This window comes from Spizellomyces punctatus (assembly GCF_000182565.1).
Source record: "Spizellomyces punctatus DAOM BR117 chromosome Unknown supercont1.7, whole genome shotgun sequence".
In the NCBI taxonomy this organism is placed as follows: Eukaryota; Fungi; Chytridiomycota; class Chytridiomycetes; order Spizellomycetales; family Spizellomycetaceae; genus Spizellomyces; species Spizellomyces punctatus.
Genome location: NW_015971543.1, coordinates 723786 through 749011, shown reverse-complemented (window position 1 = coordinate 749011; position 25226 = coordinate 723786). Strand labels below are relative to the sequence as shown.

Below are 25226 nucleotides of genomic sequence, written 5' to 3'. Positions count from 1 at the left end.
TGCAAAGGATACACGCTTCTACAGCACTAATACTCTGGTCGGCGGCAGGTCCAGTCGCCGTTGACACAACCTACTCAGTTCCTCAGGCCCCCATCCTTGCAAGTCCCACATAATCAGTACCTTAATTGGCGAACGCCCATCGTGACATCTGGTGTATCACTGCTATGCCAAAACTGCGTTGCTCAGCAATCGCCGCTCCCGCCCGCGGGTTCCTCTTGGGCGTATTCTCCCCACAACGTTTCGCGTCAGCCCGCCATGTTGCGTCTCGCGTGTTGCTTCCCCCAAAAGCTCTCAAAAGCTTGGGGCGTGGAAGGTGATACAAGACCATAATTTCCCCATATTTGGGGCCTGTGGCGCAGTCATGCATAGCGGATTGCGTAATGACCAAGGTAGTTTGTGGGGAGAACGCCCAACGCTTTTCCTCCAGGCCTTTGACCCTTTGCCCCATCGATGGGGTTGTCCTTCCCCACACGCTTCCCGCTGCATGTTTATAAAAGGATTCCACTTTTTGGTTTACTCGTACCTCACAAAGCCTCCCGATCGACGTACTACATCTCATCTTTTCATCGATCTTCAATCACAATGGTCACAGCAACAAACTTGGGGTTCCCCCGCATTGGTGCAAACCGTGAGCTGAAGAAGCTGGTCGAGAATTATTGGAATGGAAAGCTTGATGAAAAGGCACTGCTTACCGGTGCAAAGAACTTGCGCGCTGAGCACTGGAACATCCAAAAGAAGGCTGGCGTACAGGATGGTCACATTCCTTCGAACGACTTCTCTTTCTACGACCAGGTCCTCGATCATTTGCACCTTTTCGGTGTCATCCCACAAAAATACCAGGGTCTGAAGTTCCCCCTCGAGGCCTACTTTGCTATGGGCCGAGGACTTCAAAGGCCCGACGAAGGCATCGACGTTCCTGCAATGGAAATGAAGAAGTGGTTCGATACCAACTGTAAGCATTGTATCTGTCTCATCGCTTTGCAAATGGCACCAAGCTAACATAAACTTCATTTCAAGACCACTTTATCGTACCCGAATTCCAAGCAAACCAAGAATTCACACTTCGCTCGCGCAAACCCATTGACGAGTTTGTCGAAGCCAAGGCTCTCGGTATCAAGACCCGCCCAGTTCTTCTTGGTCCAGTCTCCTTCCTTCGTCTTGGCAAAGCTGCCAAAGGTCAATCGTTCGATCCTATTAGCCTTCTTGATCGGTTACTTCCCGTGTACGAGAGCCTTCTTCGTGAATTGGCCAACGCCGGGGCCGAGTGGGTCCAGATTGACGAACCAATCTTGACCTTTGACCTTCCCGCCGAGTTCAAGAACCACTACTCCAAAGCTTACACCAAACTATCCGCCGTGTCTGGCATCAAAATTTTGGTCGCTAACTACTTTGGTCGTCTTGGCGAGAACCTCGACATTGTTGCCAACCTGCCCATCGCGGCTCTTCACGTCGACCTCGTTCGGGCTCCTGAGGAGCTCGATGCCGTTCTCAAGATAGCCCAAGACAAGAATCTTGCCCTTTCCGTCGGAGTCATCAACGGTCGTAACATCTGGAAAGCGGATCTGGACGCCGCGATCGCCACCGTCCGTCGCGCTGTTGGCCTCCTTGGCTCTGACAAGGTCTTTGTCGCCCCATCCTGCAGCATGCTGCACACTCCTCACAGCCTCGAGGCAGAAACCAAAATGGATAAAACCATTCTTGACTGGTTATCATTCGCCGTACAGAAGCTCAGCGAAATCGCCATTATTACCAAGGCTGTAAATCAAGGAGAAGACGCAGTCGCGGATGCTCTCAGCGCCAACCGCAAAAGCATGCAAGCTCGCCGTACGTCACCGCTGATTCATGACCCTCAGGTCCAGGCTGAGATGAAGGCTGTCACTGAGGAGATGTTCAAGCGCAAGTCTCCCTTTCCCCAGCGCGCAGCCGCACAGCAGGCCAAGCTTAACCTTCCCCCGTTTCCCACAACCACTGTTGGCTCCTTCCCTCAAACTAAGGAAGTCCGCGTCGCTCGTCAAAAGTTGAAGAAGGGCGAATGGACCCCCGCCGAGTATGAAGCCTTCATCAAAGCAGAGACTGACAAGTGCATCAGATTCCAAGAACAAGTCGGCCTCGACGTCCTCGTTCATGGCGAGTTTGAGCGTAATGACATGGTGGAGTATTTTGGAGAGAATCTCAAGGGTTACGTATTTTCCCAAAACGGATGGGTGCAGTCCTACGGCTCCCGGTGTGTCAAACCCCCAATCATCTACGGTGACGTCTCGCGTCCCAACCCAATGACCGTTGAATGGTCCAAGTACGCCCAATCCAAGACCCAAAAAGCGATGAAGGGTATGCTCACTGGACCCGTGACCATGCTCCAATGGTCCTTTGTGCGCGATGACCAACCGCGCCGGGACACTGCCTTCCAATTGGCTTTGGCGATTCGGAAAGAAGTACAAGACCTTGAGCGCGCTGGCATCCCCGTCATCCAGATTGATGAGCCTGCCATCCGTGAAGGTCTTCCCCTTCGTCACTCTGACTGGCAGGAATACCTCAACTGGGCTGCTCGTGCCTTCTTGCTCTCCTCCACTGGGGTTGAGGACACCACTCAGATTCACACGTACGTTATTGTTTGATGATTGCATATCGGCACATGCTAAACTAATCGTTTTGTTATCCAGCCATATGTGCTACTCTGACTTTAACGACATCTTCTCCACGATCCAAGCTCTCGATGCTGATGCCATTACTATTGAGAACTCAAAATCCGATCTCAAGCTTCTTAATGCATTCGAGCGATATGGATACACCAACGGCATTGGGCCTGGTCTCTACGATATCCACTCCCCCCGTGTTCCATCCGAAGAAGAGATGCGGGAACGCTTGCAAGAGATGCTAAAGTACCTGAAAAAAGATTTGGTCTGGGTTAACCCCGACTGTGGTCTTAAAACGCGTGGGTGGCCCGAGACTGAGCGCGCGTTGAGCAACATGTGTAGAGTCGCCGAGTCTTTCAGGAAGTCTGCATAATTTTTGTCAACGACGAAGGTGATAGATACGGTTCATTGTATATAAAATATTTGCCATAATTAGTATTTTTGCCCTGGTATTCTTGCATCTTGCTCCGATAATATCCTGTGAACAATACATCACGTTCTGTTGGCATGCTGCTGTCTGGGGATAGAATTTCGGCCTCTTTCCAGTTATCTGAGCCTAAACAGCCTGAACTTGCGGAAGCTGCTGTGCAGATCCTTTAGTTGGTGCTGCCGAATTATGGGGACAATCCTGTCGGCTACGACAGTTTTATCGCCAATTTATTTCGTGTTTACAGCCTTTCATGATCGTCAGCACCACATTACGTGGAGGACAAGTCAGGTTGGAGAGAAACCTTTGAACGAAAAGATGTTGAAAGCTGCAGCATCCCCGCTGTCGTTCGCGCATGTCATCAACACACATCGGTCGACGCGTGGCGAATAGATTGATGATGTCACGACACTAGGCGGAAAATCAAGAAGGTATAAATACAGAGCGCTAGCTCAACCTTAGACTTATTCTGCCAGCTAAAAGAACCTATCAAACAAAAACAGGAAAGGAAAACGATGACATCCTCACCATCAGCGCCGACCATTATCCGCACCCTGGATGCATCCATAACCACGTTTTCAAGGCCATTTTCCAGGTTTAGTGTATTCCCCGTAGGCATCCGTATGTCTGCTGTTCGCCTGGGGAACGGCGATCTTTTTCTGCTCTCACCCACGCCACTCGACGCTCCGACAACGGAAAAGCTGGAGCAACTTGGACGAGTCAAATACCTAGTGTGTCCTAATGTGGTCCATCACCTTTATGTTGGGGAATACAAAAAAAGATGGCCAGAGGCCAAGATCATTGGGGTCCCTGGACTGAGAGAAAAGAGGAATGATTTGGAATTTGATGGGATTATGGGAGAGAAGGGAAGCGAGAACAAACTGTACGGGTTCGAAAATGAAATCGAACATCGACATTTCGCTGGATCTGGAAATCAAGATACCTTGTATCTCCATCGTCCAACCAATACACTCCTCACGGCAGACCTTCTCTTCAATATGCCGCCTACCGATCAATATCCACCAGGGCATTCCTTCAACGTTGTTTTGCGCGCTATTTACTCGAAGCTGAAGCCTAACAGCGGGATGCATCGATTCTTTTCTCGATACATGAATACCAGCAATGCCGCGGAAATGCGGAAGGATGTAAAATACGTAGCGGAGAACTGGCGGTTTGGGAGGATAATACCATGTCATGGTGGCATCATTGAGGAGGGAGGGGAGCAAGCTTTTCGAGAAGCGTTCGCATGGTTTTTGTAAGATATTAACCAGGAATATAAACAAATGTCTGTCACGTGCCTACCCACCCTGCGCCAGCAAGCGCGACAGGCAGCTGCTGTTTGTGATCGGAACGTTTTACGTAGCATCAATAGCAGGGTTCCTCTCTCCACCTCTAGAGTCTTTATTCACATCATCGCGACACTACCCATTTGTTGTGTGTATAATGTCTTCTTGGGAGACGGTACCGGTTAATAAGAGAACGAAGAAGGAGGGCGAGTCGCCAGCAGGATCTCCGCGTTCCAGTAGGAACAGCAGCAATACGGGTTCCAAGACACCGTTGAATAAAACTTCCTCTGGCGCTAGTGGTAGGTGCCGTCTGTCTATGTGAGCAATCCCATCCATGGTGCTTGCTCGTGCTTAGCCCTCGATCTGCGTCCCAACAGGGTATTTTGCCGCACTTGCCACTGCACCGCTACCGGATGGGTCAGGGCTCCGTCAACGTTCTTTAGACGACGAGCACGAAGTGACAGACTTGACTGGGGAGCCTGACTATCCTGAACATATTGTTCCCGATGTCACAAACGCGACGTCCATCCGAACAGAGACACGACCCCGTGCTGCCACGCCGCAGCCAGCCATATCAAAGGAAAGCGCTAAAAAAAGTGAGAAGAAAGCGGATTCGGGGAACCCACATACGGAGGGTCTGGAAGGGCTGACTAAGGTGAGCAGATAGTTGAAAGCAGGATGATGGGGCCGAACTATCTGTTATTCCGGGAGGGGACCCATCAATGTCCACATTGTGCCCTCAGACGACTGACATTTTGATTTTCGGGCGGCTCGTAGCTGGATGTTGCCAGTATTGAAAGTCTAGTGGGAACCTTTGTGAAGAGGCGTTCCCCGGAGCCTGTCAAAGGACTAGCAGAAGCTTTGGATCAGATCATAGCACAACAGCTGAAGCTGCGCGTGCCAATATTTGGGAAGAATTTTTCATTACAAAAGTGGGAAGGGCAAGGTTGGTGCATCCACTTTAGACTTTTCCTGGATAACTGAGGTAACTAAGCGGATTCTCAATCGCCAGGGCCAATAACGTTCACGCCAGAGCCGGTTAAGCGGGTGTTAACAGGCGCCTTGAGCGACCTGGATGTCGCTACAGACTTACCCGGAGTAGTGAAGAATCTCATTGATTCGCAAAAGAAAGGTACGCGCTGTTGCCTGGGTCTCAGTTTCTTCCGATTTCTGTGTTCCTAACTTCTAGAATACTTGTACAGCGCTTGCGACCGGGTCCTCATTTAGCAGTGCTTCTATCGGCTACGCCCTCATTCTGCAGCTCATCGCATCGAAAGATGAGGATATGTTTTTCGAGGATGTTGTATCCGAAAAATCAGGTCGAACGTCTGCGGACGAAATGTTCGAGACATACTCTTCAATCTTGGGAACCAACCCGGCTGTTGGACATAGCCTTATATGGATATGTGCCCAACAGCGAGTTGCTGTCAGCAGGTACGGAAATGTGGGCAGAAGTCCCACCCATGTGGCGCATCCTGCGGGGCTCAAGTGTAAGTGTGAACGAGAGCCAGTGTCACTCAACTAAATATTCACCGACCTATACCCGCGTGTGTTCAGATTGGATGAAATTCTTGCTACCACTGTTCTCCACTCCAGACATCGCGTCGCCAAGAGGAAGGACAGGAATTGACGACGATTCTACGGTCGGCAGCAGCATCGCGATTTCCGTTCAACAGGCGGCTTTGGATTATTTGCAGCGTTTGCTGCATAGGTAATCAGGACGTTTTATTAAACTGCATTTGCAAGTGCTAACTCTATTTCGGAAGCTTGGATATAATACAGCTATCAAAGCGCAGAGAGGATCGCAGAAAGGGGTTACCCTCGATTACCGTTCGTGACTTTGTACTGTTGATGCGAGTTGCGGTCTCTGAACAGTCTGCATTGCGGAGAAGAAAGAAGGGAGATGAGATGCAGGCAAACATTAGAACTGCGTATGATATGATCAAGGTACCGCGTGCAATTCCATGACGTAGAGCACATGAGGTGGCAGGCGAAGCAGCAGGTCATGACTGATCTGGAACATTAGCAATGGACTTTTGGTGTCGATACGAAACCACGCCTTGTGTATACCAATGAAACACCCGAGAGCGCATTCACTTTTCTTTTGGATGAGGTGCGATGTGAAAGAGATACCGTTGTGCGCAACGAGGTATGCCGTTTTGTCATCCTTTCTTTCTGCAGTCATTTTGTGATTAATATTGCTACAAAACAGCTGCTGGACACCTTAACCTGGATTATTGCATCCGACACCTCGCAAAACCCACTCCGAAGAACTGCCGCGAAAGGTGCACAAGGTCTGCATTCGCGCGTGCTTACAGCTTGGACCTCTATGTACGAACGCAACCTGAACGAGAGCCGACTACTGGCGCGAAGGCTGACAGAAGAAGGCAAGAAAAGACCTCGTGGCAAGGTCTGGCAAATGGTATGTAGGCTATTGGAGGACAATATGCTATCTTGTAGCTGATTCGTATTTAATGGAACCAATAGATACGCCTTTCCGAAGTGTGCTACGCCGTTCGCGACATCAAACAAGCCAATGAAGGATTGCTAAAGAGGATCGCAAAGCGAAGAGACAGAGAAAGATCAGGACATAAGCCAACAGAGATTGCGGTAGTCCATCCGGATCATTCTAAACAAGACCTACTAGCTGCCAATCGCGATCTAAAAGTAAGTATATGAATGTATCTACTGTTGTGTTAATGTGTTTTTTTTCCTAAAAGTAAACAAATCTCTATGACAGGCACTGAGTACGATGCTCTCACAAAAGCCGCGGAGCGCTCTGCGCTCATTCCTCCGGACGTTCGTGTGGGTCGTGCTCACTATTTACTTGTCCCGCTCGCTTTTGGATGTTATGTGTGAACCAGGCTCCAACAGAGTGTGTCCTCTTGATGATCCACGTGTGACTAAGTTCCGGCAACAGATTTGGGACAGTCAGGTGCTACCCGCATATACACTTGCGAAAGATGAAGTCCTCAAGCACAGTCAGCCCGTTCTCGTCCCTCTATATGAGAAGGTCGATGTGGTATTGCATCCTGCCAAGGATCGCGCACAGCGTCAATGGACACAGTTTAAAAATACCGAGCAATACCGTGCGGTTTTGGACTTTGGACGGTTTTATGTCGTCCCATGGCTGGAACGCGTTCGACAAGAGTGGCGTGACGCAATGGTGGTTTTGGTGGACGTTGTCGCTCCATCCCTGCGACACGCATTCCGTGACGCGAAGGTTGCTTTAAAAAACAATTTGCCAGTTGCTCGAGCACGTATTGCGGTATATGCGCGAGATGCACGAGCGCTAACGCTTCGCCTTTCTCAAACTGCTGAGAAGGAGTTCTTGCATTTGTGGGATCGCCTACACCTTGCGGAGAATAAGGCGTTGGTTAAAGTACGTGATGTTGCCCTTCCATACTGGAATTCAACCCGCGGAGCGCGAAATACGCTTCAAGAGGTGATATCCAAGTGGGTTGATGGGGTTGATTTTCTGTGGCGCGTGGTGGAAGATCGGGTGGAGAAGAGAGAGTGGACAAAGATCGGGAACTGGGGGAGGAGGATATGGAAGACGGTGCAGGGTTTGAATGAGGATGAAGATTGGGATGCCGATATGGACGTGGATGACGAGCAAGAAGAGAAGAACAGGAAAGTTCAAGGAAAGACGCATTGACGTAGGAGTCATGCGGATGTTCATCATTTTGCACGGGCGATATTTTTATCTAGGATTTGTAGTCCCAATAGCTTCCCCGGTCGTGGCAAGGCACGGAAGGGCTGGCTGTCATTGACTGATGATCATAGCTTGGGCCAGCCTCCGTCGCCTAGGTACACAATAGAATACCTCAAATGGATCATCCCTCTAGAAGGGTGGATATATCTTAAATGCACAAAGAAGCGTCGACGTGATATCATGTAATTCTTGGAGTATAATACAGCTAATGAAAACCTCTTAGTCACATTCCAACCTTCTTCTACCTTTACCGACCACTTCTCCCATTACTACGCAATGCAAAGCAGTCATTACCTCTTCCACCCAATTCAAGCGGTTCCGTGTAACAGATATTCGTAACTCTTTTTCCGCTTCCTGGTAGGTTTGGTTATTTCGTGCCATGATAATTCGAACCAAAGCTTCAGGAAGGAGAACCAGGCGGGTAAATTTGTCGGCTTTTAACGGTGTGGAGAGAAGTGCAAGAGACGATGATGAACCGGATTCTGAAATGCAGGTTATTTGATCTTCGCTGTGAGAAATGTCTCTCTTCACCTCTGCTGGTTTGTCATGCTTGATCCCATGGGACGAACTGGATGCATTTGGCTCTATGGCGCTGCTTTCTGGTTCCGCTGTGGCAGGGGGAATATGTCGTGACTGAGATGGTGGAGGAGAAGGTAGTCGCCCAACGTGGGTTTGCTCCTCAGATGCGGAAGTCTTCGCACTTTCCCTTTCTAGAATATCTCTTGGGTCCCGGTTCCCCATCGAGCCCTTGTTGTCCAACTCATCCCCTTCGTCTTCCGCCGAGGTTCCCCCTTTTGCAAAAAGACTTGCAAAAAATCTCTCCTTCACCACGCGTACCACCATATCAATCTGATCTTTCTCAAATGGTCCATATGAGAGATTGTGCTCTAATTGCTTCACTTTTCCATTGAAGAATGCGTCAGCTCTACGGCATTGATCCACAGGACCAGAAACCAACAGCCCAATGGCGGGCAGCACGGCGTCTAGTTCGCACGCGAACGGAGAGTTATTTTCATGGCGACGCGGTGACTCGTTTGAATGATAATAATAACCCCGTATATCGCCGACCTGGAGGCAGTGTGTCATCGTGGCAGATCAAGTTGGCAACGGGGAAAGGATTCATCTCTTACCTCAACCATCTTGAATGCCTTCTCAAATTGAGTATGGAACTTGTTTCTTGGCAAAGATCTGGTATAGCCTTGAGCGAACGAGACTTTATACTTGGCCGTAGTAGGATTATAACTCTTAATTTGGGCGGGATAATATCGTCGGTCTTCGGCAAAGAACGCCAGCACAGCCTCTCCAGGTATTCGCAGGCTGCACCGATAAATATACACTTTTAGAGGTGGACAAGGAAACCTGACCATTGTAGCAAGCACGCTGTGCAAACCTCGCATCTCCTCGATCTATATCGCTGTCTGATCTGGAACGAAGGAGTGAGCTTAGATCACAATGACGATAAGATCCGCGCCCATGCATACCCAGCGCAACCATTTACATTACTTTCCGCTACCGAGGAGCTCCCTGCGTGATAATCTCGCTTTCCTCCCTTTACCGCAGGCTTGCTCGTTCGCTTTGCTGTAAGGTCGAAACAGAACTTCAGTATCTCGAATATGTAGGATGGTCCTCAACCATTCCATCATTCTTTCTGTACCTTTACAAGTAGCCCGGTTTTTAGTCTTCTTCGACGGAGAGCTCCAGAGGACGTCACTTGGGTCCATCACCAAGTCTGCATCGTCGTCACTGTCGTTCATAACTTGACTCTCTGACCGCACCGTGCCCCCTTGAGTATGCGATTCCAGGGCTACATTGTGGAGAGGAGTCTGAGCTCTGCCTTTCGACAAGCTGTCAATTGTGCCACTGCACCCGCGATCTTTCTGGACTTTGGTGCACATCGTCTGCGGCCGTCTCAGCGCCGTACCCGTCCGAGAAGATTCAGTTGTCCTCCCTCTCCGCTTCCGCTTCTGTCCTGCTGCGAGGCTTTCCTCACATACATCCGCCGAACATGCAGTTCGGTCAATAGACGCATGCTCGTCACCATCCTCTAGTCCTCGGATGATCCTTCCATTCTGAAACTTGCTTTCCCGGCAACGATCTACTTTTGGAGTAGCAAATGTCGCCTGTTTGTTGGTATCAGAGGCGGCCTTGCCGCTTTTATGATGGACGTGCGCGTTTCGTAGCCGGGAAGAACGTCGGTGGGACGCGGCGACCTCTGATAAGCGGTTATCGCTTTCCATTCATACAAGAGAGGATGTTTTCAATACTGCAATGTGGAAGAGTTGTGCGGTGTATAATGGGTAGGTTAGAAATCGTATGCTTTACAATGGCCAATGCCGTTACATCTAGATGGTAACAAAAGAACAGTGAAGAAAAGAAATTCGTAAAGCCTCTCGGACCGTTTGAACGGTCGGTCCCCTGCAATACTGAAGACTAGTCTCCGCGCTCAACTCTTTAAGATGAGTATAATTTCATTTCCGACAAATCACAGCACACAAAGTCTGAACTTGAAGGTGAACGCTTGCTAGTCATCATTCGCCACGTGATCAACTCCCGTGTTTTGTCCAATCCTTCAACTGCTCACTAAACAACAGGAAGCTCCTATTTACGTCTCTTTTTTTCATGCTATTCTACCCACTTTCATCGCCAGCGAATTCAACGAAGCCGACTTGTGCGGATGATGGGGTTCAAGCCTATAGTAAAAGTGCCCAGACAAATGTGAGTACTTCTTGAAGTTTAACCATATCAATCGTACACGGTCTGGATACATTACAGCTGGGTGTTCCCTGGCTACTTCTTTCGCCGTCTCGGCATCAATTCCCTTTTCGCGGGCAAAGTCCTCAGCTGAAACCACCTGCACGCAAGGGAGAACTAATTAGACATCCCCTATGGCATCAAGCGCCGAGGTTTGATGGATACTTACATGAACCCGTTCCTCGTACCTCTTCAAGTCTTCCGCAGAAGCACGATCCAACTCTTCCTCGTTCGTAACGCTCATATAGTTACTATCGCCAAACTCTCTAGCAAGAGGCAGCTCTTCTTGGATCTCGTCAGCCGTTCCCCAATTGTGTTTCCCTCCACCTTGCTTCTTCGGAGCGCCTCTAGCGTCTCCTCCGTGACGTTGAAGGTGCCGGTCGTGAATAGCTGCAGCGGGGCCTGCAGAATGGGAGTGCGTACGAGTCATTATTTGCCGCTGAGACTTTTTCCTATGGTTGTGACCACGATAGTGAAAACTAACGTTGAAACAAGCGTTGCTTCTCAAGGCGTTACACCTGATGACCCTGCATCATGCTCTGCAAGGCATGACGCGTATGCTGAAGTAATAGATCACATGACCGCCAACCGCTTACGAAGTCACAATGACGACACTCGCTTATGAGCTGATATAAAAGACGGGCAATGCGAAAGACAACCTTCCTGCATCGACGCAAACAAACAAGAAACGCACACAACGAACCCCACCAAAGTCCTTTTAAACACAATGTCTTCGCAACCACAATCAGGTCAAGAGCACCACCAACCTCCGGATCCTTCCACCTTTGCTGTTCCCTCCTTGCCAAAACCCGCTCCTATGGCCAATGCTCCCACTCAAACGATACAGGAAAGCGATGAGCGACTTACGCACGCATATGCATCTCCCGTCGTCGCAGATCCGATTCGGTTAGGCAGAGTGGAGGATGTGGTACCCATCGATTCTACATCTGAAGATAAATGAAGTTTTATTGTACATTGACTGTAATATATCTTTACATGGGCGGCCATTGTTTATAATTGCTTTTCATCTGCACGTTTGCAGCGTCCTATAACACGTGACTGGTCGGATGGGGGACGCACGTGCGTCATATTGTGGCGCAGGCATCGGGGCAGGATCTGATATCACGGCCTCTCCTTCTTGTGCAATCTTCTTCCATCAATGCTGCGTGACAAAGGACCATCCCTCCTCCTAGCCCTGCTGCTGCCGTTGCTGGCAGTCGCAGCACCATCTGCCAAGCCGCCGAGCCACGTTTCCAAACGTTTTCGTAGGTGTCAAAAAGCTTGTCAAACACGCGACTTGTCTAATTGCCTCGTTCTTACTTGTTGCAATAGTTCACATCACTGATATCCACTACGACCCATTTTATGTCCCGCACAGTGACCCAAGCACCCAATGCCATCGTGCCCCGGCGTCACAGTTTTCAAGCGATACTTCCAGCGCTCCTTCAGTCAGTCACTATGGTGCCTTGGGGACAACCTGCGATAGTCCGTTACCTCTTGTTGAAGACACGTTCACATCCATCAAGCGGGAAGTCCTCGCTAACCAAGATATAGATTTTGTGTTTTGGACAGGGGACTCTAGTAGACATGATCGAGATAAATCTTTTCCTCGCGATGCATCGGAAGTCGTTTCACAAAATTTGGAGATCGTGTATTACCTCCAACGCACATTTGATCTCTCCCGAACCATCATTATCCCCTCTATTGGTAATTGGGATGTATGGCCTTCCAATGCTCTGGATCCCGGGCCAAATGTTGGACTCCAGCGATTATACAAGACTTGGCAGCCGGTTTTAGACGAAGGCGCCAGCCCTGATGACAACATCCGTACAACATTTGAGGAAGGTGGCTGGTTCAAACGTACTCTCGTGAAAGGTCAAGTTATTGGCCTTAGTTTGAATACTCTGTACTGGTATGAGGACAACCCGAGTGTATCAGGTTTGTCGTCCTTGCAACCAATCCAATTTCTTTTACGCTAATGGAAACGATTCAGACTGCTCGGTCTTCGAGCGGGGCAAGGCTCCGTCGACATCACTTCATCCGGGGGATGTCCAATTTACTTGGCTGGAAGCACAGCTCAAAGCTGCCCGCGTTGGTAATGAAAGAGTATTTCTCCTTGGCCATGTACCTCCAGCCGACTACAGCAATTCACCTTTATACCGACGAAACTGTTATAAATGGTACCTTCATCTCACGGGAGAGTATTCGGATGTCATTCTTGGGGCATACTACGGCCACGTCAATAAGGACGTTGTGAGTGTGCTTGTGCGCGCCGCGCATGGTACGGTGAATGAGATCAACGAGACGCCGTACAGTCTTCATGCCGTGACAGCAAAGACGTTGAAGAGGTTGAAAATGGACAAGCTCAAAGTTGTTGGTAGGCCTCAAGTCTCTTAAGGAGATACTCGCATGAATTAGGATTGACGCGCTTGGATTATCCAGGGACCGTAAGGACTTCTTCCTCCATCGTTCCTGTGCACAATCCTGGATTCCGGACAGGGATAGTAGACATCGGACGCACCGCAATTATTTCTGAAGAAGTGCTGTGGTATGCGGATCTTGTTCGGGCTAACGAAAAGCATGCCAAGGACCCAGGAACCGATACACTACAATACCGCAGCGCATGCAAAACCAGATCCAACTTTAAAATGCATAACCTTACAGCAGAGGGGTATACCGATTGGATACGCCGCATGCAGGTTGAGGAGGGTATCCTTCCAGACATATCGAAGAAACCGAAGAAAGACCGCCGGCACATGCTGGAGTTGTACACACTCTGCATGGACTCTAATGAAAAGCTCCCGAGGGAGGAGGAGGATGATTCTTCCCACTTGACACTGTCGCCTACTGCTGTACGAGCGATTTTATTGACCGCCACGATCACCTTTTTGGGTGGTTTGGGAGGTTTTTTCTTTTACGTTCGCCGACTGGAGGAGCGCGGCACCGTATGGGAACGACAACGCCTATTGTTCACGGAAGTAGAGCCGGAAAGCGTCCGGCGGGCTCAAAGAGCAGCGTTACGAGTGAGGGAGAGGGGAGTGGATGTTCATGGCGTGACCATTTAACTGTATTTTCCGTATCCACCACATCAATGTTCATGACCCTTTGGAATTATCTAAATCATATTTTGGCCCATGCGGATATCGCCATGATTGGCGTATTCTGCAAGAGGAACCTTTCAGAATAGTTTGAGAATAGCCACATGTTTTCTTGAGTTCACAGCCATGCGTTCTTATCATGGCCAATCAGAACGTTGTGTTTTCTGTTTGCCTTCAAGTTAGATCAAGAGTCTTCGCTGGCAAAGAGCACAAACCCCCCTTCCACGTTGAGACCTTGGCGATTGCGAGAATTGTATGACAGGTAGAGCAGGGGTCGAGGAGAAATGGCCCGAACGCTATGTGCGTAAGCGCAGGCATTGTCTTGTCAAGATGTGTAGATAAACATTGTAAACAAACGTACTTTTGCCAACGACTGTATCCACAGCGTGGAAAATGGATACATTGTGCAAGGGGTGTATTTCTACATTCTACACCAATAAATTCCTTCAGCTTTGGTCCGTCACTAATCTCTTGACGTCTCCAAACCATTCCTTGCACACCTTGCACTTTCCACCTGTCGCCTGCTTCATTGCACACGCCTTGCACAGAGATATATGGCCGCACGTCGATGGAGCATATGTGGCTATCTGTGCGCTGCAAGCCAGGCAGCGTGGGGGAGGGCGGGACGGCGTCGTTCCAGACATTTTCCTCCGTCGTGTGTGTCGGAAGGAGAGGAAAAAAGGAGGAGGAAAAGAGCGGGGTCTTTTAGCAGAAGTTTAAAAACGCGTCTGTTGGAAATAACACTTTTGGGGCGCAGCTCACCCTCCGAAGGTTCCGACGAGTCCAGCTTGCCGCCCGCGCACAAAAGCACATCTCCCCGCGCAACACCCAAACGTTCGTCAACACACCCGAATACATAAGCGGAGCATTGCCCTGCTCCCATTCCCTTCCTTTTTACCGTTCGCAAGTACATGCCGAGTATCATGTCTTCGATTCCACATGCTGTTCGCACTGCAGAAGAAGTCAAATGTCGAAAGGCTCACGCCCCAATGCGACCAGCTACCCTCGAGAGGCCCACGAGCCTCGAAACCCGGTCTCTGTTAGCTCTTTCCGTCGACCACTCTGATACGAGCTTTGAACAAGAGTTGCGCGCCATATTAGAGGGACACGACTGGGGAGTCGTATGGAAGGACTTTCCCCGCTTGGCACATAGAGTGGAGATTTGGGAGGGCAATGAGCTTGTGCAGGTGGAGGAGCCAGGCGTTTGGCAAGGCCAAGAGGACGAGAAAGTCGACAATACTCTTGTAGAATCGGAATATGTAGATCAGCTTGACAGTCGGCAAAGTCCCAGCCCACACCTGCTACCTGACACTACAAAACCAGACTCTATTGAGCAAGATACCAATCCAGCTTCGTCAAATCATTCCAGTAGTTCTGACGCATCATCCCAGAGCCGTTTCAATAACCTTTCCACCCTCCTTACTCTAGCACGACATCTAGAGCCTGAAGCAACCCTCACAGCGCTTCGGGATGAGATAAAAAAGAGTTCATATTGCGCACAGGGAGACCACATCGCAGTCAAACACCTTGTCACAAATATTCTGACAACGAGCTCGCCAACGGCCCGACTATTAAGAGCACTCAACCAATGCATCGTACTCACTGGCGCATATTACCTTCATCAAAACCTCCTCGGGCCTTGTGGGTTAATGGCAAGGGATGTTCGTGGACCAGAGGGATGGAAGATTATTGTCAGATTTTGTGAAGCGATTGAACCTTCGGATGATAGGGACAATGAGATGCAAAATGATGAGAGTGAGGATCCACCTGTGCCGGCCACAGCATCCGACATTCCTGTCAACTTGCCCCCAACTACCCTGCCATCACCATCATCGCAACCAGTACATCGCAACCGTGCTATCTATATCTCACATCAACGCCGAGAACGCTCTCTGGACGGTGCACCGGAGAGATTTCTCTTGGACTGGTGTGTGCATCTCGCATTCGACCAAACAGCTCAGTTTCAAGGAGCTATGCTCAAAGTCGCTCGTTTCGAAGTCGATCATAAAGGAGTGGACCCCGCCCGTCGCGACGAACTGTTGCGAAGGTTTTGCGGAACTGATGGCCTTGTCATTCAGCAAGAGGTGGTGAATGGCGTAGTTGGCTCTACATTACCTCGAGGGGGGCGGGTTATGAGAAGAGATTCTCAACGAGCGCGGAGTAAATTGATGCCGGCGTGGCTAAAACCTTTGAGAAAGAAGGAGAGTAGGGATGGTGAAGGGCGAACGGGTTTCCGAACCCTGCGGGGTGGCATTACCGCCTGAGATAGGTTGAGGTCATTTTCGCAAGAGCGTGGGAGCGGAGCTTTCCATGACGAGATGGTTGTGGATCGCTGCGTCAGTCTCCTTATCGGATTAGTGTATTGTAAAATAGAGTTGAATATACTGAACATATCTTTGCAACTTGTCAATTTTTGTTACCAATGCGATTGTCGACGACACTTGTAGCCGTTGAAAGGCAGATTCAAATACACTGGTTGTAGAATGCACCGCTGAAAACCGTCAGCTAATCAGTTGAAGTCGAATGACTAGGTCGCTTGATCGGCTGAAGTGACCAAGTAGAAGCTGCGTCACCCGGTAAACATTGCAGATCCGAACCTGCCCGTAATAAGCGCACTTACGAAAAGTTAGGACATTGCATTTATATGTGCACATTCTTTACTCTGGACACCGGATTCTAATCTGGTGCGCACAACCCTTTTATCAAAAACTAAAACCGTGGTATATGCAGGACGTATACTAGCCGCATCCCGCGCATTGTCCATCATTTTACCGCCCGATGGAAGACCAAAACCCATCTACCGCCCAACATGGCTTGGGGCGCTGAAGAACCCCACTTGAGAAACTTTTTTGCTTCTAAAAGCGTTCAGTCAGCGCCCTGAGCGAGAGATTGCATAAGTGTCCATGCGATTTGTGAATTCGCGAGGTTTCACACATGATTGCTTTTGGTTCTCAAAAAGTTTCTGGGAGGGAGACAGATCTGAATCCATCCCCATATATCTCACACAAGTTGTGGTATTCCCTTCCCGTCAGCTCCAGCTTGTCTTCTGCACAATTTCCCTCACAAACACTGACACCTATGTGTACTTCCTGAGCACTCGCCAAAGAGGCCTTTGGCTAACTCCTTGTGGGAGGGACGCATTTTCTTTGCCAAGAATGTGACAAGACAACCATTGCATGTAACTTGTTGAAATTAGGATTTGCTCCTGCGGTGTGCCAGGTTAAAGGAAAACGCAAGTAAATATCACGAGCATTCAGGTGTGATAACCAAGTTATCAACTATCCCTTGGTTAAAGGTTTATTCCAAACGGTTGACATTGGTAGCGCAATGACACCGACAAGGCCCGTCAAAGAGTGACTTACAGGATCTTTGTGCCCTATACGTCGCACCCTACCCAATTTTCAGTTCCTCGACCTCGTTCGCAGGCAGCAGATAATTGATCATCACTGGGGCGGGCGGACAACTGGTATCATCTTCCGCCCCATGAAGTACAGTTTTGGGAGAATGTAAATGACCTATCTACGAAGTGGGGCCCGCGCAGATACCCTGATGACCATGAGCGCTCTATGGAGACCTTTCCCCATGCCAATGTCCAACGAATTGCATAGAAACGTCATTTCGATGTTGCGAACTTTAATGTCACCTAAACTGTAGCCATTGTCCCCCAGTTCCAGTGAAGTACTGTAGTTGATGTTTTTAGTCACATATATTCCAAGAAAGTGATCACAAAACGGGCAAATTCTGGGACAGGATTTTGCATGACACTCGAAAGATGCATACAATACCCAAGTGACGACTCGTTCCCATTCAACCGATCAAGTCGCCCCATTGCAAACATCGTTCTCACACATATCATTTCGTCATAGACCATGTCTCTGCGTCTCCCCCCCTCCGTCGCTTTGATGCGAGGAAACCTCCCTTAATTGGATCGATATTGACGAATCCAATCCGATATCTATCCCCTGCGTGGGAGTAGTTGGACCCAAACACCAGGATTGACAAGATCCAAATCATTGGTGCATGACTGTTGTGAATGGGAGCCATAACCCAGCGACACCAAAAGCGGTGATCGAATGCGGAGGGAGCGGTCCAAGACCCAGGATTGCGCTGATACCCATGATGCGCATTTAGCAAAAGTGACCAGAGCTCTCGTGAAGATGGCAATCACAAGAGGTACTGGGGGGCACACAAGCAAGCGTTGTGTCGCGGGTCACCTTGTGACGTAGCTGTCAGCCCCCGCGCAATGTGGAGATCGAACTCAGCGCCTTTCCCCAACGGAGGCCACTGAGAACGAACGCATACCCCATAATCTACCCCACAAAGTCAGATTCAAATGCTTTTTGTTAATGATTTGGTGTACGTAATTTGAGCTGTAGAGCGCAACTCAACAAGTTGAAGAATGAACAAGAGAGCTTAAGAGTAGCAGGACTGCATTGGGGCTCATATCTAGCCATTGTAACGATGATCAAAGTAATTCAAAATAGTGTAGTGAGCAGCAAGTTATCCATATCTCGTTGTTCGTCAATATAACCATGAAAAATATTTTAATTAATGAATTATTGATACACGAACTATTAAAATCTAATATAGATATATACATTTAAGAACAGCACGAGGTCCAACCTATGTAATATAAAAACTTGTGAAATACCAAAACTTCCTTATCAATCCTTGCCAGCTCCGCCATAGCGATCCAAGAGAGTGCGCTCCCAAACATTTCCCAAACTCTTGAATGTACGTCGTGCGGATGCTGCGTAATCCTCTGTTTCTTCTCCCAGGTCAGCGAGCGGGCACGCCTGGTTCTTCCTCTTCCGTCGCTGGAGTGGGCAGATTTGCGCAATTGTTTTCTTAACCTTTTTCTTCAGCTTTCTCCAAATGTTTAACTTGGGTTTTCTTTCGGTGTTGTCCAATTCAAATACATGGCGAACGCGCACAATGCGGGCAGCAAGGACTGCTCGCTGGAACTCGGTCGCGCGTGGGTTAGATTTGATATCGGCGATGTGCCTTTCCCATGCCGAGACAGCTCCCTGCGGGTCGTTCGATAATAGGCGCAGTGCACCACGGCAATAATGGAGGGAAAATCGACTTTGTGGCAGGGACCGAACAGACTGGGATACAAGGCGAATGATACAGTTCACCAGTTTGCGGCAGAGGTGCCGATCACGTTCCAGCGTCTAGTAAAGACCGGACCACAATGGTTAGAAAATGCAAATGTTACATTCTGCTGTTTCAGATGGCTCACCTTGTCGCCTTTCTTTAAACCCTCCGTGATTAGACAGGCCCAATCGACAAGTACGCCCACAAACAGCCAATTCATCGCCGCAAGGTAATACATGCCGGATTCCAACTTTTCCATGATACTAATCAGCTCTTCGGCCATCGTTAAGATTTTATTTCTTAACTTTGCTCCATTGTCCGCAATATCTCTCCCGTTCTCCCATCCGCCATCGCCCCACAAGACAAGATGAAGGCGTCCGATCAGCAAGCGTAGAAAATATCCCGCATTGATAAGGGTGAAATCCAGACCGAACCCAATCGTCGCACCTGTTCGGCGGGCGGCTTCGATGCGGAGCAATTGGGCCCGGGAAAGTTCATACCAGCGCGACACATCTTCCAAAGGGCGTCCGAGCGACCAGTATGCATATGCTATGCACATCGAAGTACGCTGCGTATGAGGCGACTCAACATCCACGTCGACAGCCACCCGGTAGTACTGTTCTGCGACTATAGAAAAGTAGAAAAAGGTTACCAATTCTGCAAAATGTTCGTACATGAATGCTCTGCGTGCAAACCTTCTAGAAACTTGGTCAGATTCCCATGTATGGAAAGCACGCCCAGTTGGACGTTGTACATGTCGATGGCCTCCCTATGAACATAGAGGACATTTAGGATGCTCGAACATCATAAATGGCTCCAGTGTTAGCGACACTCACCTAGATGCCTCAGCCCCGTCCCTGCGCAAGATGCCCAAAACTATTTCCACATCCTTTTCCGTTTGCGCCCAGTCTGCACGAGCATACGCCATAATTGCGATTCGACCGAGAAGCCTGGCCTTCTCTCTGCCAGATACTGACGACCAGTTTCGCTTCACCAAAGTCTCCGCCTTTTCAATATATGACTGAGCAAGATCGGGGAATCCGATTGTCTGGAGAGTCATTCCTAGTTTGCCATACGCGACACTAAGCTTCGTGGGTGCTACATCCCGGAGGCATTCCGCAATGTTGATCATGAGAAAGAGAACGAGCGCAAAGGAGAGGATGTCGTTGAGGTGAACCGTGACATGCATTGTGACGTCGAAGAGTTCCAGGCACTCATCAGCAATGCGGTAGAGGAGGTCCGGCTCCTGTGCATAGCGGGGGAAAATAGTCCTGTAAAGATGAAACAATGCCGCATTAGAGTTACAAATAGATAGTGGAAAGACTGAGAATATATACGTACCCTAATGCTTTGAGGGCTAATTTGCTCCTCTTACCCCCCGATGATTCCACTCGTTGTAAAGAGTAGAAAGTGTAGATTCTGCAAAGCAGATATTAGACTTTCCATTCCATCTTGGCACGACGAGGAAAACGCAACTGTATCTTAATGAAACTTACTGTCTCGCTACAGTTTCAATCCATCCAATGCTCTTAGCCTTCGGGAGTACAAAGCCCAATTCTTTCAGTGCACGGGAAAAATGATTCCAAGCATTTGGGTAGTCAACTTCCGCCGAGCTGAGCTCGCACATCCAGCGATAAACGCTGACTCTCTGAACGGGATCGAGGACTTCGGAGGCGGCATCTGGATGCGTTTCTATGAGTCGGGCCAACCGCTCATACGCTTTGAACGCTTCAGAATTAATCGCTCGAGTCGCGTACATCCTGAATGCTTGCTCGGCAATCGTTATCTGGAGGGTCGGACTGACATGGCTAGGGCAATGGTCCAGATGAAGAATGCAAGCAGCGACGACTCCATCACGTTCGCCACCTTCGGTAAGATCGCAGTTCTGCAGGACCCCCGCATAATACTCTGCGTAGTTCGCATGCAGTTGGGCTCGGCGTTCGGGGACTAGGGTGCCGTAAATACTCTGATGCACTACGTAATGGTGAAAGGATATCTGCATGCATTGTTCTTTCATGGATCTTTCGGATTCCTCGCTATCAGTATCAGGCTGGGCCTTCCACGTGTACTCCAGGAAATGGAACACATCATTCGCTTGCAGAAACTTGAGAAGACGTTGTCTACCTTCTTTCGTTTCCAGTCCAAAGTCGGTTAGCTCTTTCACCGGGTTACGGATTAGCATTTCTGCTAAAGTGTGCAAATGGAAATATTGTCCCGCAACTGATGCAACCAAGAGCACATGACGCATAGTCGAAGAGGTTCGATCAAGCTGTGCGATTACTGCTGATTGAGCATCAACAGGTAGCAGCTCCCCAATGCTTGCAATAGCCTTGCAGTTCGCTACTCGCAAAACGTTATCTTGCACCGTCAAATCCAGCCGGTCGAGCATGCTGTGTCCCAACATCTCTATCATGACCGGATTTCCCGACGTTCGTCGGTAGATTTCCTCGACGAGCCTTGTTTCAATCATTTCTGCCTGGAATTTCCCCTTCACAATCTGCAGTAATAGCTTGCCCGTCTGCTTTACATTCAATCCACCTAGTTCGATGACCGTGGCAGGCACGGCCGTCTCACCCGATTCAACCACAAAAGCCGGTACCCTTCCACTTTTGTGCCCATCGTTATCCACATCAACTCCCTGGACGCCGCCTGTCTGTACGCGCTCCATAGCGCGCGCGAGAACAGTGCACGTATACTCGGTCACTGGGCGCGTCAAAATAGCAACAAAAACTTTTGGGCATCGTCTCGAAATATCTCCTATGAGGTGGCATCCTATCGAATCCGTCCATTGAGCATCGTCCAATACCAGGCAAAGTGGTATCTCCATGTTCAGAGTCAGTTTGTTCATTACTGAAACTATGAGGTTCGTGATTTGCATTTTCCGATCATTGCCGTGTAGGTTAGCGGTAAAGGGCGTCGCGTGGTACTGGACAGGTATCAAGTCGTTCAGCTACATGATAGCTAACGATAAGTACTTGGGCATAGTATTTCTCAAATAACAACAAACGCACCAGTGGTAACGATTTTGGATCCTCTCCAAGCAATTGCATGACTTTTTCCACCTTTGTCGATAAGCTCTGCATCATCTTAATGACCCAGTTTTTCGTCATAGGCTTATGTACACATTTATCTTCGCAGAGAACATCTGCAGCATTCTTATCAGGAGAATGATCGCATTCTGGTCCGCACACAACCTTTTCATCCCCCAGACCTCCAAACCAGGTGAGCATCTCGGGTTCTGGCGCTACGCTGCCACGTCGTAAGGCAAACCCAGGAGGAAGAGATGTTTGGGGATTAAGCATTTCATCATCCTCGTCTTCACCCCGTTCCATCATTGCCTGCTTGTCAGTCTCCCCCCACACCGGTGGAATCCATAGAGCACTGCCATTCCTGACGCCTCCAGGTGAGTTAAAAGACTTCCTCCGTGATCCGGGGGGTGGACGAGTGTCGACGTGGTCTGCCTGATTTTCAGGAGCGGTAAGGAGCTCCGTGCCTGAACTGATTGCTCCTAAAGTGTCAAGACTACGATATCTAGCTAAGCGCTCTGTGTTGACATCGGTCTGATGATGTGGGCAGAGTCCTCCAGGAGTACCAGTCGCCTGTCGAGAATAACATACACATTCACGTTGTTTCACTGTCTTCCGTCGGTATTCGCGAGCGCGCTTTGCCAACTCTTCGAGATCCAACTCAGCAAATAACGTCGTGAGCATGACGCTAACCGCGTAAAATGGAACATATTTTAGCGTCTCATTGGAGCGACCCAAACTATTGTAAAATAATGTTGCTAGCAGTTAATGTACCGTTCAATTTCATTACTGATAGACCCGCTAGAAACCTTACCAGACAATGCTATTAGGCACTTTTTCCGCCTCCTCGATCAGGTAATCTCCCAAAACTGTCTTGCCCGTCCCCGTTGTACCATGAATGACAAGGGTAGGGCCGGCACCTTGCGCCCAATCACTAACGGTCTCACGTATAATGTTCTTCTCGTGCTTTCGGCCGATCAGCTGTCCTGGAGATGCTGGTTCGCACACACTATGTCGCTGCGTAGGTTTCCTAGGACGGGTTCTTATCGCACGAATAGGGAAATGGACACGTTTAGGGTTAAGGGAACCTGATAGGATAAGTGGTTAAAAATAAAATGGGAGCACACTATTACAGCCACGTTTCCCACCTTTGATACCAATGACATGAGATTCCCCTTCAAAGACAAACTGATCCTTGCAGTCTCTGTATATATCTTCTGTGGCAAGGATCCCATTCTCAGCAAGGGGGTGACACATTAGCCTTGCAGCTTCGTTCACTTTCAAGAGAACATCAACAAGATGAGTTCAACGATCAAACCATGCAGATAACTTTTATGTACATACCAGCAACACCAAGGATAGTGTGATCGCTGAAAGCACGGATAATGCATGAAGCAATCAATACGCATGCGGACTTGTCCAATGACCATCTAAATGTACGCACCTTCTGTTCAGAGACCCTATCACGCCCGAGAAGATGACTCCTTGAGACACTCCAATGGAGAATCCGCCTCCAAATCTTCTTGCCAGCTTTCGCTTGATTCTTAATGCTGCGTGCAGTGCAAATGGCGCCTCGCCCTTTTCATGTGCAAATCTTTCCACTCCCCACACCAGTAGCAATGTCGGCCCTTTGTCATCAACGTTGAACTGTCTCAAACAGCCGTTGAATATATCAAGCGTCTCGGTAACGATCTCCATGACATCCTGCGCTATGCGCAGTCCTTCGACGTCGTTCCCAGATGTTTTGGCTGCCAGATCTCCAGATAACCGCACGAAGGCAATGGCACATTTCCGAAGTTCGTTGCTTTCCGAAATGATCCGTACAGAATCGCCGGACAGGTGATGCACAATACTGGCGTTGATATACTCTTCGTACCGTCGTCCATCAGCTCCGCGGAAGAGGTTGAGCTCGCTTGGTGAGGAAGGAAGGATTCCCGTGAAAAGACTCAAAAGCCATGTCAGGGAATGACGCACATAGTTGTCCGCGAAGATATCCGAGCGAATGATAACTGACTCGTCACGAATAATGGGATTGACCAATTGCTCCAGCATACGAGTAGCGGCTAACGGGCAAGACGTTTGAAATTCGCGTTGTATCGCATTCCAGCAATCTTTGGAAATGGCAAGCTCGTTCTTTCGAGCTACGTCGAGCATCACAGATGCTTGGCGTGCCGCTGTTCCAGTTACAAAGTACTACCAACAGGCGGGTTAGCACTTCCTCAAACTTGCAACTCATTACTTGACACACCTCGCAAGTAGCTCCCGGCTTCCCAACGTGTACGTGGTTCGTAACCCCGCAGCCCAATCCTATATGCATTGTCACTCCTTGCAAGATCTGCTGCTCGGGAGATGTGGCACCTCCTTCAACATCTCGCTCCAACACATCCACCATTAATAAAAGTTCCAAACAGCAGAGAAACGCGGACGCAATATCTCCAAATGAATCCGCGGTATGGGCTGGGTAGTTCATACCGTCCTCGGTAGGATGGAGTTCGACAGGATGGTTATCAGGATCAACGGTCAGGATTTTAGAGTTTGCCTTGTCGGCTGTCGGAGCGGTCCACACCGCAACCAAACTATCTCCCGCAAACTTGACCACACTGCCAGCATGTCTATGTACTGCATCAATAATTCCAGAAAAATGGGGATTCAATAAACTTTGAATCCTAGCGCCACTATCGGCACCATAGCGGTCTTGTAGAAATGAGGCCAGCGTCGAGTATCCTATACAAAAATTTGCCAGTTAATGGATACCACGATATTTTCAACACACTCGAGTCCCTAACGCACCAGAGACATCAATAATCGCAACAGCCCCATTATCAAACTTTTCCATAAAAGGGTACGTCGTCAACCCCTTCCCTGCTACTTTTCGTACATGCTCAGCAACGAACGCTTCACGTAAATCCATAATATTCACCCCCAAGCCCTCCAAGCATTGATATTAAAGAGTCCTGCAATAAAAAGTCACACTATTGAGTGAGGAAAGGACACAATCGTCGGCGGGGCAGTCATTTCAACGGTCTCCGAGGATCGCCTTCCAGTTTCGTTTTCTACGAGTCCGTATGATGGAAAGACGTTTGTTTTTCGACAAAACTCCAAGCGAAACCTCTTGTGGAAAGGATGGAGAAACAAAACGCTCATCAAGAAATCTTAAACTGCATAATTAGGCACGTGACTATATATATCAAAA

At 49.1% G+C, this 25226-nt stretch overlaps 8 protein-coding genes across 8 annotated transcripts; 5 read left to right on the top strand and 3 right to left on the bottom strand.

Annotated features, from left to right (window-relative positions):
* The first annotated feature begins 414 nt into the window (after positions 1-414).
* Positions 415-3179, top strand: SPPG_04598 (5-methyltetrahydropteroyltriglutamate-homocysteine S-methyltransferase). Its single transcript, XM_016752833.1, has 3 exons — positions 415-952; positions 1018-2599; positions 2661-3179. Exons 1-3 carry the CDS (start codon positions 451-453, stop codon positions 3004-3006), a joined length of 2430 nt encoding a protein of 809 aa, XP_016608308.1. The 5' UTR covers positions 415-450; the 3' UTR covers positions 3007-3179.
* A 331-nt stretch (positions 3180-3510) lies between these two features.
* Positions 3511-4361, top strand: SPPG_04597 (uncharacterized protein). The gene has a single exon (XM_016752832.1). The coding sequence runs from the start codon at positions 3576-3578 to the stop codon at positions 4317-4319; it is 744 nt and encodes a 247-aa protein (XP_016608307.1). The 5' UTR covers positions 3511-3575; the 3' UTR covers positions 4320-4361.
* A 50-nt stretch (positions 4362-4411) lies between these two features.
* Positions 4412-8295, top strand: SPPG_04596 (uncharacterized protein). Its single transcript, XM_016752831.1, has 11 exons — positions 4412-4645; positions 4724-5001; positions 5124-5292; positions 5359-5478; positions 5549-5836; positions 5904-6057; positions 6113-6293; positions 6373-6495; positions 6559-6768; positions 6834-7013; positions 7087-8295. The coding sequence occupies exons 1-11, from the start codon at positions 4504-4506 to the stop codon at positions 8002-8004; spliced, it is 2763 nt and encodes a 920-aa protein (XP_016608306.1). The 5' UTR covers positions 4412-4503; the 3' UTR covers positions 8005-8295.
* On the bottom strand, positions 8281-10298 carry SPPG_09208 (uncharacterized protein; the record flags this gene model as incomplete). The annotated part of the gene is made up of 5 exons (XM_016757365.1): positions 8281-9129; positions 9192-9378; positions 9452-9484; positions 9543-9639; positions 9716-10298. The coding sequence occupies 5 exons, from the start codon at positions 10296-10298 to the stop codon at positions 8281-8283; spliced, it is 1749 nt and encodes a 582-aa protein (XP_016608305.1).
* Positions 10299-10678: 380 nt separating this feature from the next.
* SPPG_09207 (uncharacterized protein) lies at positions 10679-11242 on the bottom strand (the record flags this gene model as incomplete). Its single annotated transcript, XM_016757364.1, has 2 exons — positions 10679-10912; positions 10982-11242. The coding sequence occupies 2 exons, from the start codon at positions 11240-11242 to the stop codon at positions 10679-10681; spliced, it is 495 nt and encodes a 164-aa protein (XP_016608304.1).
* A 703-nt stretch (positions 11243-11945) lies between these two features.
* SPPG_04594 (uncharacterized protein) lies at positions 11946-14083 on the top strand. The gene is made up of 4 exons (XM_016752830.1): positions 11946-12077; positions 12145-12750; positions 12806-13189; positions 13255-14083. Exons 1-4 carry the CDS (start codon positions 11972-11974, stop codon positions 13875-13877), a joined length of 1719 nt encoding a protein of 572 aa, XP_016608303.1. The 5' UTR covers positions 11946-11971; the 3' UTR covers positions 13878-14083.
* Positions 14084-14605: 522 nt separating this feature from the next.
* On the top strand, positions 14606-16344 carry SPPG_04593 (uncharacterized protein). The gene has a single exon (XM_016752829.1). The coding sequence runs from the start codon at positions 14822-14824 to the stop codon at positions 16172-16174; it is 1353 nt and encodes a 450-aa protein (XP_016608302.1). The 5' UTR covers positions 14606-14821; the 3' UTR covers positions 16175-16344.
* Positions 16345-18423: 2079 nt separating this feature from the next.
* Positions 18424-25142, bottom strand: SPPG_04592 (uncharacterized protein). Its single transcript, XM_016752828.1, has 13 exons — positions 24824-25142; positions 24282-24757; positions 23478-24226; positions 23378-23403; positions 23182-23310; positions 22848-23121; positions 22019-22772; positions 20504-21957; positions 20349-20426; positions 19844-20278; positions 19703-19776; positions 19153-19634; positions 18424-19084 (listed from the first exon to the last, which is right to left on the bottom strand). Exons 1-13 carry the CDS (start codon positions 24942-24944, stop codon positions 18575-18577), a joined length of 5562 nt encoding a protein of 1853 aa, XP_016608301.1. The 5' UTR covers positions 24945-25142; the 3' UTR covers positions 18424-18574.
* Positions 25143-25226: the final 84 nt, after the last annotated feature.

What these genes read in the sequence shown, in the direction of transcription:
- SPPG_04593 (XM_016752829.1), top strand. Translation starts at nt 14,822, where the DNA reads ATGCCGAGTATCATGTCTTCGATTCCACATGCTGTTCGCACTGCAGAA.
- SPPG_04592 (XM_016752828.1), bottom strand. Translation starts at nt 24,944, where the DNA reads ATGGATTTACGTGAAGCGTTCGTTGCTGAGCATGTACGAAAAGTAGCA. An exon ending in CACTATCCTTGGTGTTGCTG is followed by an intron (nt 23,311 to 23,377) that starts GTATGTACATAA and finishes TTCTCTTGAAAG; the next exon opens with TGAACGAAGCTGCAAGGCTA. An exon ending in ATCCAAAATCGTTACCACTG is followed by an intron (nt 21,958 to 22,018) that starts GTGCGTTTGTTG and finishes GCTATCATGTAG; the next exon opens with CTGAACGACTTGATACCTGT.
- SPPG_04598 (XM_016752833.1), top strand. Translation starts at nt 451, where the DNA reads ATGGGGTTGTCCTTCCCCACACGCTTCCCGCTGCATGTTTATAAAAGG. An exon ending in GAAGTGGTTCGATACCAACT is followed by an intron (nt 953 to 1,017) that starts GTAAGCATTGTA and finishes CTTCATTTCAAG; the next exon opens with ACCACTTTATCGTACCCGAA. An exon ending in GACACCACTCAGATTCACAC is followed by an intron (nt 2,600 to 2,660) that starts GTACGTTATTGT and finishes TTTGTTATCCAG; the next exon opens with CCATATGTGCTACTCTGACT.
- SPPG_04594 (XM_016752830.1), top strand. Translation starts at nt 11,972, where the DNA reads ATGCTGCGTGACAAAGGACCATCCCTCCTCCTAGCCCTGCTGCTGCCG. An exon ending in GGACAACCCGAGTGTATCAG is followed by an intron (nt 12,751 to 12,805) that starts GTTTGTCGTCCT and finishes GAAACGATTCAG; the next exon opens with ACTGCTCGGTCTTCGAGCGG. An exon ending in GGACAAGCTCAAAGTTGTTG is followed by an intron (nt 13,190 to 13,254) that starts GTAGGCCTCAAG and finishes TGGATTATCCAG; the next exon opens with GGACCGTAAGGACTTCTTCC.
- SPPG_04596 (XM_016752831.1), top strand. Translation starts at nt 4,504, where the DNA reads ATGTCTTCTTGGGAGACGGTACCGGTTAATAAGAGAACGAAGAAGGAG. An exon ending in TTGCAGCGTTTGCTGCATAG is followed by an intron (nt 6,058 to 6,112) that starts GTAATCAGGACG and finishes CTATTTCGGAAG; the next exon opens with CTTGGATATAATACAGCTAT. An exon ending in CTGCGTATGATATGATCAAG is followed by an intron (nt 6,294 to 6,372) that starts GTACCGCGTGCA and finishes CTGGAACATTAG; the next exon opens with CAATGGACTTTTGGTGTCGA.
- SPPG_04597 (XM_016752832.1), top strand. Translation starts at nt 3,576, where the DNA reads ATGACATCCTCACCATCAGCGCCGACCATTATCCGCACCCTGGATGCA.